Below are 9,368 nucleotides of genomic sequence, written 5' to 3' on the forward strand. Positions count from 1 at the left end.
ACCAGGTGGCGGTAGAAACGGTGACGGTTGATTAGGGTGGGGGCGCAGGGGGCAGACAAAGAAGGAGGGCATAGAAACGCCACCGTGCTCCGATCAGAAGTCAGCCGGGTGTTTCCGGTCCACTCGTTGGCCCGAGCCGCATCCGCGTCCGCCGACCCGTCTTGTTTTCATCCGCGTCCGCTCCTGAATCCTCTCCGGGAGCCCCCGCATCCTCCTGAGCTGCGATCGAGCGGCAAAGGGTCAACGGCGAGCCCGGGCCTTCACGCGGGTCCCACGGCGGGGATGCGCTGGCCGCACCCGCATCCGCGAGACCATCCGCGTCACTCCCCTCAAAAGCTTTGCAGCCGCTTTAATCCCTCTTCCAATGCTCTCGCTGAGACGGGGAGGTGGAGGGGGGGGGGGGGGGTCGGAGGCAGACACAACAGCCGACACCAACGCACATTACAAACGCTACCTTTGCCGACAACAGCCAATGTCACTTACCTCCTTTTCTGACAAAGTTGCAGCTGTTCGCGCGCGCGCGCGCAGTATAAAAAAGACATGGCATTTTGAATCAATCCTTAAGATATAACGGGAACCTTTCCGGTAACACCGATGATGTGTGACCGTATGCGAGACCGTGTCAACCTGCCAGCAGTGGAACAGGCAGGCGGGCGTCCACTTAGCGGGCTCGAGGACGGGACCGCGTGCCAACGTCCAAAGCGTGCCAAGAAAGGCGACGATAGACTCGCGACGCGAACGCGCGTCGCCGTAAAACATCCGAGCGGGTGCGGCGAAGGTGAACGCTATTCGCGGGAGCTCATCCTTCCTCGTCGAGTGGATCCTACCTTTAAGCGCAGCGGCGAGGACTTGCGCTCCGTTCCGACGACAGCCAAGTGACCGGATTGCGCGCGCGCTTTTCTTCTTTCTCGGAGATGAGAGCGGCTCCCCGCCAAACTCACAGATGGCAGCGCGGCGCACCGTCCGTCCGTTCGCTCCCAAGAAAGCTTCCCGAGTCAAAGCCTCGAAACCGTTTGAAAGGCCACACGCGCGGCGGCAACAATTTGGCCCGCGTTTGGGAAGTCACGCGAAGCCCAACCGCACGAGATAGCCTCGGCTAGCCGGCTAACTCGATTCGTTGGCTAGTTTGGTCCGACGACTCTCATCACGCCGTAGCTTTTTTTGAAACCCGTTGATGAGCACGGATACCTTTGGAGTCGGCACGGTGGGCAAAGGAAAAGGGGATCCGAACGCCGACGGCGGGACGCCCTGCGGTCGTGAGTTTGCATTTTCATTTTCTTTTACTACTTGTGGGCACGGCAAGCCGACACGCAGTATTTACACTCTGTTTTTATTTACACAAAACACGGAAGGACGAAAAATACCATCAAACCCGAGTGACCGTTTCTTTAGTTTTTTTTATAACTTGGCAGCCCCGAGCTAACTTCGCTTCAGATTGGAACTGCCATCTTGTCATCAGTAGGTTTTGTTACCAGGCCCCCTTTTACAGTCACCGTAGTTGCACAAAGTATTAGCCTTGATTCTAATGTCAAAAGTGGTTCTCCATCAAGTTGCGTATACGTAAAACTACGATGAAGGGATTCAACATATTTATGGTTTAAAATGACAACCCCCCCCCCTCCAAAAAAAACAACAACAACCCGGAAACAAAACCCCATCACATTCAAATGTATGCCATAGGAAAACCCGCCAAACATGCCTTCTTTCAGAGCAGTAACGCTTGAAGTGCGTTCATGAAATGATTCGCGTCTTTTAAACGCAGCTTCGTCCGACCGAGGCCGATACCGGACAAGAAAACCCACAGCCGAGTGCAAAATGAAGATCGGCGTGCTCCGTGGAATACGGAGGCGGCGGGAGGCCTATCTCGATGGAAATGGCAATGGACTTTCCTGCCTTGCGATGCGGTAAGTCGGAGCACGTTCCGAACTCTCCACATTTGCTTCCGATTTCCAGCTCGCGGTTTTGGAGTGCGTCGGTGCCTCGAACTCCGATCAAGTCGTCCCTTCGGAACGGCCGTCAACCGTCCGCCCCTCGACGACGTGTCGGGGACACTTTTAAATGGGGATTTTTAATCCGGGCTAGGGACTCGTCGGCGCGGCCCCAATTTCGTTTGCAAATGGCGCGCGCGAACGCCATTTTCTGCGGGTCGCCCCGACAGACGTGTCGCGTCGCGCGTCGCCGTCCGCTCGATGCGTTGACGAGGTGAAGCGGTCATCGCAAAGATTCGTTGTCCTTTGTGTTGCCGTTCCACAAAACTCCGCAGGTCCTCCTGGACCGAGCGGATGGGTTTGCGGGCGCGCCGTCCGCTCGGGAGGAGTCCGTTTGGCTTCGGCCGTCTCCCGAGTAGTCTCGCGCCCGTTCGCCACTTTCAGAGGTGTCGGACACCGACGGCGGGCCGCCGTTCATATTTTGCTCGGCGAGTTTTGGATTCGGGCGCTCGCGAGTGTTCCGAAGCGTGCGGTTTGCGCTTTGAGGAACCGGATGATCGTCGGCGCGTTCGCCGTCGTCGGGAGGCGTCTCGGGACCCCGGCGGCGCGCGGGCGAAGCGGACGAGGTGCCCGCTTCCGAACCGCGGCCGCGCCAGAAGCTCGCGCGGAGCCGCTCCATCTCGGAGCGGAGGGGCAGGCCCATGTCCAAGTGCATCAGCAGATTTTCCAGCCACTCCTCCAGCTTGGAGAAGGAAGGCCTGCAACCGTTTGGCCAAGATGACAGCCCCACCCACTACTGGCGCGGCGGTGAAAGTGCGCCGAGATTACCTTCGGTCAGCATCCAGGTCACAGCAGAGGGCAGCCAGCGGCAGGAAGGCCAGAGGGCACCGCGAGGGCCGGTGCCGCTCGATGAAGGCGGCCACGTTCAAACCAAAGTCGTTACGCCGAGGGAGGAAGTCCGGGTCGGCGCTCACCCTTCCGATGAGCTGAAAAATATTCACACGTGCCCGCGTACGGATATGACTCCTTCCGCGAATGGGCGCGGTTTCGATTGCAACCGTCCCAATTTTGGTTCCCGGTTTCCATTCCGGTTCCGACCCGTTCTCCATTCCCAGTCTTTCGGGTGGCCGCTTCCCAAAAATCAAGGGGCCGGCCGTTCATTTCGGGATGGAAACTTTTCGCTGAACTTGGATCAACTTTCTACTTTGGGACTTGATGCCCAACCCGACCCCCCCCCCCCCCCCGCTTCCATTTAAATGGAACCAACAACTTGCCGTCTTCTGTCTCTTGATGTCTAATGTATGCTATAGACCGGGGATGCCCGAGTGCGGTCCTCCGGAGCCCCGATCATTTGAAACGGGTGTGATGGAGCGGGGGGGGGGGGGGATTGTTGAGCACCAGACGTGGCGACCCCTGGCACAGACTGAGCCGCGCTCGGGGGAGGGCAGTCTTCACGCATCTTTGGAACTCGACTCGCCTACCTCACAAATCATGATTCCGAAGGAAAAGATGTCCACCCGTTCATCGTAGCTTTTCCCTGAGAGGCGCAAAGGTGACACCGCGTGAGCCGCAGTCCAGTGCGGGTGCTACATTTGACAGTTGTGCAAGCGTCACCGTGGATCATCTCCGGGGCCATCCAGTAGGGATTCCCGACCACCGTGTAGCGCTTCCTGCGGTCCGGCTTGCGGAGCTCCGACAAGGTTCCCCGCGGAGCTTGATCCAGAGAAGGTGTTCCGCTGCGATTCCTCTCCGCGGTCACCAAACGAGCCAGACCAAAATCCGCCACCACCACGGACTGATTCTAGGCGAGGAGAAAGCGACCGCTCTGCGCTTACTCGGAGTCGCTTTTGCGCTCTTGGAAAACCGTACGAGTCATCATATTGAAGGACTTGAGACGAGAACCATCAGTTCACCTCTTTGACCAGGCAGTTGTAGGAGTTCAAATCGCGGTGGATGGCGTTCATGGAGTGTAAATATGCCTAACGAGGAGAAAGGTGATATATGAGTTGAGATGGTGACTCGGTCATCGAGCATCGAAACTCACCATTCCGGCCGCAATGTCTTTGGCATAACTCACTCTGACGTTCCACGCAAAGTTAGTGTCCTAAAATAATCAGAAGGAGGTCAACATTAGCGTGAGCGTGCCGCTTTCCTCCGCCCCCAGATCAACAGGTACAGACCCTTAAGTGACAAAACAAGTCAACAAAGAATGGAGCCGGCATTCCGTGCTTTGGTTCGCTTTGGTACGGTTTGTACTGTAATTGTTTGGTAGGTTATTTATTATTTATTCTTATTATTTTTTGTTGTTCCCCCACCATATTTGATCGGGGTACCAAAGAGTGGGCCGTGCTGCCCGCATGATGTTCAGTTCTCCATAAGTTGAAGCGGACCCGACTTAAACGTGTAAGAGGGTGCCGGGAGAAAAACCCGCCGTACCATTTTGGCAATGGTTTCTCTGAGCGTTCCTCCCCGGATGTACTCCGACACAAAGTGTATGCGCTTGTCCTTGTAGAATAATCCAATGAACCTGAGGACATTGGGATGATCCAGACAGCGCATCACCTTGACCTGACGACACGAGAGCAATGAGCCACGGCCCGAGCGCGGGTCGTTTCCAAGGCGGACGTTTACCTCCTTCAGGAAAGTCTTGTGCGTCTCCTCATCAAAACGTATCAACTCTTTCATCACCATCACCTCTCCGGTCTCCCGATGCGTCACCTTCGCAGCCACACGAAGATCCGAGTGTACGCTCTGCCCCGACGTTTGCTTCGGGATCTTGAGATCGCGGCTCCGAGCCTACCTTGACGGCCTGTCCGAAGAAGCCTCTGCCCAGCACTTCTCCGCGGATGAGGTCCGAAGGCCTGAAGATGCGATGGCTTCGATCTTCGGGGTCGGTACGCAGAGACTCCGAGCGCACCATGTCTTTCCGTTGGGATGAGAGTGACGGAGAAGACTTTTCGATGCTGCAGCTGCGCCTGAAACGGGAAGCCTAACTTAGCCGGACGAGATGGCTTTGGCGAATCGATCGCCGGTCGACGGGGACGTTACGAGATGTTTCGGGATCGCGCTCCCGCGGCTCCTCGCCGGTGAGGCGAGAAGAGACCCGTTCTGATGGGTGCCGGCGTCTCCGCCCCCGAGACGGGCTCCTCATCCGGGTTTGGGAGCGCGTGTGCGGAGGGTACTTTTTCACAGACGCGGTTGAGGTCTGCGCGGACGTCGGCGACGGTCTCGGACCGTGGATCGTGTTCGACGGTCAGCCGCAGTGCTTGGCTCGTGTCCCGGATCACACGCGCGACCTAAAGGAGGGCACGGCTACCCTTAGGTGGGCTTCACCTAGTCAGACTTATCGCTGGCGGGCGGTTGGTTCATTTCGCCGTCAAGAACCTCGTCGGGGCAAACGCTGTGGACGGGAATGCCGTTGACTTCCAGGATGTTGTCTCCGACGTGGACCGAAGGCAGCAGGTCGGGAGCGAGGGTGTCCGAGTCTAACCTGAAAGAGGATGAGGGAGGATTGGATCGGAAGTCGAGGACTGACGTTCAGGACGCCCGGCAAAGTTTTGACGCACGCTGTGACGGTAACCAGCGGGCCGCTTCCTTGGCCGAGTCCGGCGGCCACCTTCAGACCTCGATGGCCATCTGTCTGCGCGGGAAGCGTTACCAGCGCCACCGTGCGCGGCCTCTCGATGGCCGACGCTGCCGCGGCCCGACCGAAGCACCGACCGCTGCGGGGCCGACGTCCGCTCAACACGGCGAAGGGACGCGGGAAGATCTCAAAGATGCAAACGTGTCGACTCACCAGAAGAGATTGGCTCGTTCCACCAGCGCGTAGCTGTCTCCGTCTCCAATGAATATCTGACACTTGTTGCACGTGAAGCATTCGGGGTGGAACTTTTGTTCTCCTGCAACCTGGAAGCACACGCGGTGTTTTTGCCACAGGCGAGCTCTTACCGTGTCACGTTGACGGAGGTCGTGGTCAGACGCGCCTTCTCGACGTCCGTTCCCGTCTGGTTTTTGTGGCGAATCGCCGCTTTCTAAGATTTGACTCCAACGAGTCCTTCTTTTTTGTTTTCGTGGTGTGGCCGCTGTTTTGTTTCGTGTTTGCCTGTCTCCACTTGTCTTTTGTTTCTCCCATTTGGGGATTTATGACGCTTCCGTTCCATAGCCCCGTTTGCCCCTTCGCAGTGGTCTGCGTTTGGAGATTCCCCCGCGCTCCTGCTTCACTTTGCTTTTCGCCTGCTTCCCTGCCCCACCGCGGGCGCCACCGCGGGCGCCACCGCGGGCGCCCTCGTGACAGTTTCCGCACCGAGGCTACGCGACGCAGCATTGTCAGGAACCGTTCGTAGGACATGCCTTGACGACGTCACAAGACAAAGAAGCTTTTAGTTAACCAGCGGAAGTCCTCTGCGGTGGCTCAAGTAGCGGGTCAGCTTTGTCTGACGGTACGATGAGGTCTCGAAATACACCGAGTAAGGGGAGGGGACACTAAATCTATGAGCTAAACGGACGGTTGAGTTCACCATGACGAGTCCCGGTTGGAGCGTCTCGCCGCAGCCGTGACATTTTTCGCCGTAACGCTGCCAGTAGTGCTTCTTGCAGTACGGTCGGCCGTCTCGCTCGTAGTACCAGTGAGACAGGATGCAGCCGCATTCCCAGCACCTGCGCACCAGAGGGCAGCGGCGCATCCAAAGAATTGTTATCACGAGCCGGTTGGCACCTTCCGCGGCAACTCGGTCGAAGGCTCTCGTCATTGTTTTTCACGTCGACGAAGATGCGGCGCATCGCCGTCGCGGTTGGCCCGTGCGCGTGCCCCACAGATGTAGCATCTGCAGTTTGAAACTTGTCTCCGGTTTTCCTGTGCGGGGAGTGTGGCGTGTGCTCCCTGTGGTTGGGTGGCTTTTCTCAGGGTATGCTCGCAACGCCCCACATTCCAAAAGCACGTTAGCTTCATTGATTGGATTGGATAAAACTTTATTGTCATATGTACCGTATGTTTAACACGAGTCGTGTGAATTGTCGACATGTGCTCTGACATTGACCGGTGACAACTTGGCACTTTGTCTTGTTATGCCCCGGCATTGACTGGCGACCCGACCGGCTCGAGCCCCGAAGAAGCTACAAGAGCCGTTATGGGTCTCGGTCAACACGGTGCCCGTTGATCGTGACGGTTCCAACGCCAACGGTTCTAAATCGCGGTCAATCCGAATAGATTTGCTGACGTGAAATCCTTGCGATTCACGTCGACAAGACCTTTTCTTCTGGGCAAGCGGTTGAGATGGTCACCCGCCAATGGGCGGGACCCCGGTTCGAGACCATCTCCCCAGACACGCGGCCGTAGTGTCCCGGAGCAAGGCCCCCCCCGAGCGGCCGCCGCTCCGGCGGGTGCCACAAACGCCGTGCGCGCTACGCCGGGTGACATGCCGAGGTCAAATTTGTGGACGTGACCAAAAAAAAAAAGAGGATCTTCCTCTTAGCCGAGCAAAGTCTTTGGACTTCAACCCGACGGTATAGAATCTTGTTTTTTACGTGAGGGTGTGCCTCGGTAGATGTGTCGGCGGTGCGAGCAGGCCTTGTAGAACAATAGACATTCATGGCCAGCAGAAAATGGTTGGGGCGGCCCATCTGCAAAGCGGCACAAGCGCGGTGGGCGGCCACTTCCTGGACGACTCCACCTCGTTTCCTTTCCCCCCCAGTAGCGAAGGCCACGCTGACAGTCACCAAGTCAAACGTCGCACCCGCCGGGCGTGGAGCGCTCGTTTCGCAGGTGGCCGCCGGCCCTTTTGAGCCGCTTCGGCCATTTTTCAAAAGGCAGAGCCCGCGCGGTGACAAGGGGAAAACAAAAACAAAACAATGCTCAAGTGTGGTCTTCGTGCGAACCCCCCCCGGGGGTTCACTCGCCGTAGGGGAAAATCCGCGTGATACGAGGGGGATCTTATTTTTTAAAAAAAACAAGCAAGCCAACAAAGACACGAGCTAACGCTTCCCGGCATTTGCACACAATGGACTGCGCACGGCGGCCCATGAGGCGTTTCTGGCAGAAAATCCGGAGCCTCCCGACTTCCGGCTTCCTTTGATTCCAAACTAGCAAATCTGAAGGAAACATAAGCGCGTTCTTTCAAATCGTGTTGGCGTGGCTTTTTGTCATGTGTCCATTCTACGGCTAGCCAAGGTGGAAATGACCTCACAAACGGTGACTTTTTCAAAGACGAAGGAATCCCTCTTTCAGCCAACTCTGTGATGATGATGATGATGATGCATCTCTGGTAGTGTTCAGGGCAAAATGTTGCAGGTGAGTGTGTGTGTGTCCCCCGCCTAGAACTCGGTGAGTTTCATCGTAAAGACTGCCCCCACCCCGCGCCCCCTTTTGGGTGGGATCAGTTAGTGAGGGTACCGCTGTCGCTAGAGGAAGTAGAGCACTTTTACGAGAGAGAGAGCGCCACCCATCACTTTCCAACAAATGTCCAAATCTCAAGTCTTACTGTTCTTTCATCCCCCGTCGAAACCTCTGGTCCCGCCGAGACATCCTGGCGGGGTCCCGTCAACGCCGCTCCTCTTAAAGGTGGCAGAAGAATCGACAGAAGAACAAAAAGGGGCTCCGTGCGCTGGGGTGGAACATCTTGTGCGAGCTCACACTAGTTGCTTTCCTCTCTGCGCGGGCGTCTACGTGCGTGTGCGCGCGCGCTTACTTCCTACAAATATGAGTGGGGGTGGGGGGGGGGAGTGACCAACTGACACCAGATGGTGCCTCTTCTTCCTCGGGTTGACCTGTCCCAGTATAGAACTCGAGGCTCCACCTTCTTGGTCCTGTTCCGACCTGCCTGGGATCCACTTACAAAAAGTCAAGTCTCATCTGGAGCTTTCTTTCAGGAAGTCACATGTGACCGCCTCGGTGAGAATTTGTGTGTGTGTGCGTGCGCGCGCTGTACCTTGTTGACTTGCGAAATAATGACGTGCTGCCGTCTGTTCATGACTCGCTATTTTATTTTTCAAAGCGCCGTCTACGTTTTGCTCGTGCCGAACATGAAAATCTTTCAAGGCAAGGGAACAAAACGCAAAGTTACGTGAAGTCGTGGCTTCCCACGTGCAAGTTGGGATCGATTTGCATCTCGGGCTCCCTCCAAACGCTCAGCGGCATTGTGGGAAGCACAGGTTGCACAAAATAACATTGACTTGCGACACTTGACTAAATAGGGAAGAAGCTGACTTTCTTCTGCTCTTTGTCACCATAACTTAGAATACGCACAAACGTGAACGCACGGTCGTCTGGAAATACACGCGCACATATTTTCGGGAGGTCTGAAGGAGGTTCCGCTGGCGTCTTAATGTGGAAGATTTTGAGCTCGCAGTCGTGGTGCCTTCACGAGTGCCTCCCGCCCTCCCATTCGGCGTCTCTTGTTATTGCGGGATGAAACGTTGCGGGCTCACGTTTGCCGGGTGTGTCAA

The 9,368-nt window shown here is 56.6% G+C and overlaps 1 protein-coding gene across 4 annotated transcripts; it reads right to left on the reverse strand.

The window, feature by feature from the left end:
- Window positions 1-1,314: 1,314 nt before the first annotated feature.
- Window positions 1,315-8,613, reverse strand: LOC147194332 (LIM domain kinase 1-like). Of its 4 annotated transcripts, XM_086131113.1 has the most exons (15): window positions 8,405-8,613; window positions 6,446-6,584; window positions 5,725-5,834; window positions 5,495-5,650; window positions 5,313-5,418; window positions 4,977-5,224; window positions 4,729-4,903; window positions 4,560-4,646; window positions 4,365-4,496; window positions 3,973-4,032; window positions 3,842-3,907; window positions 3,543-3,729; window positions 3,410-3,465; window positions 2,757-2,914; window positions 1,315-2,686 (listed from the first exon to the last, which is right to left on the reverse strand). In XM_086131113.1, exons 1-15 carry the CDS (start codon window positions 8,446-8,448, stop codon window positions 2,212-2,214), a joined length of 2,199 nt encoding a protein of 732 aa, XP_085987239.1. In that variant the 5' UTR covers window positions 8,449-8,613; the 3' UTR covers window positions 1,315-2,211. The 4 variants fall into 4 exon arrangements, with proteins under 4 accessions (XP_085987239.1, XP_085987241.1, XP_085987238.1 ...); XM_086131115.1 differs by lacking the exon at window positions 5,495-5,650 and having other exon boundaries at window positions 8,405-8,612; XM_086131112.1 differs by having other exon boundaries at window positions 5,495-5,834; window positions 8,405-8,610.
- Window positions 8,614-9,368: the final 755 nt, after the last annotated feature.

Source organism: Hippocampus guttulatus, chromosome 15 (assembly GCF_054856545.1).
Source record: "Hippocampus guttulatus isolate MCC_2025c chromosome 15, RoL_Hgut_1.0, whole genome shotgun sequence".
Classification (NCBI taxonomy): domain Eukaryota; kingdom Metazoa; phylum Chordata; class Actinopteri; order Syngnathiformes; family Syngnathidae; genus Hippocampus; species Hippocampus guttulatus.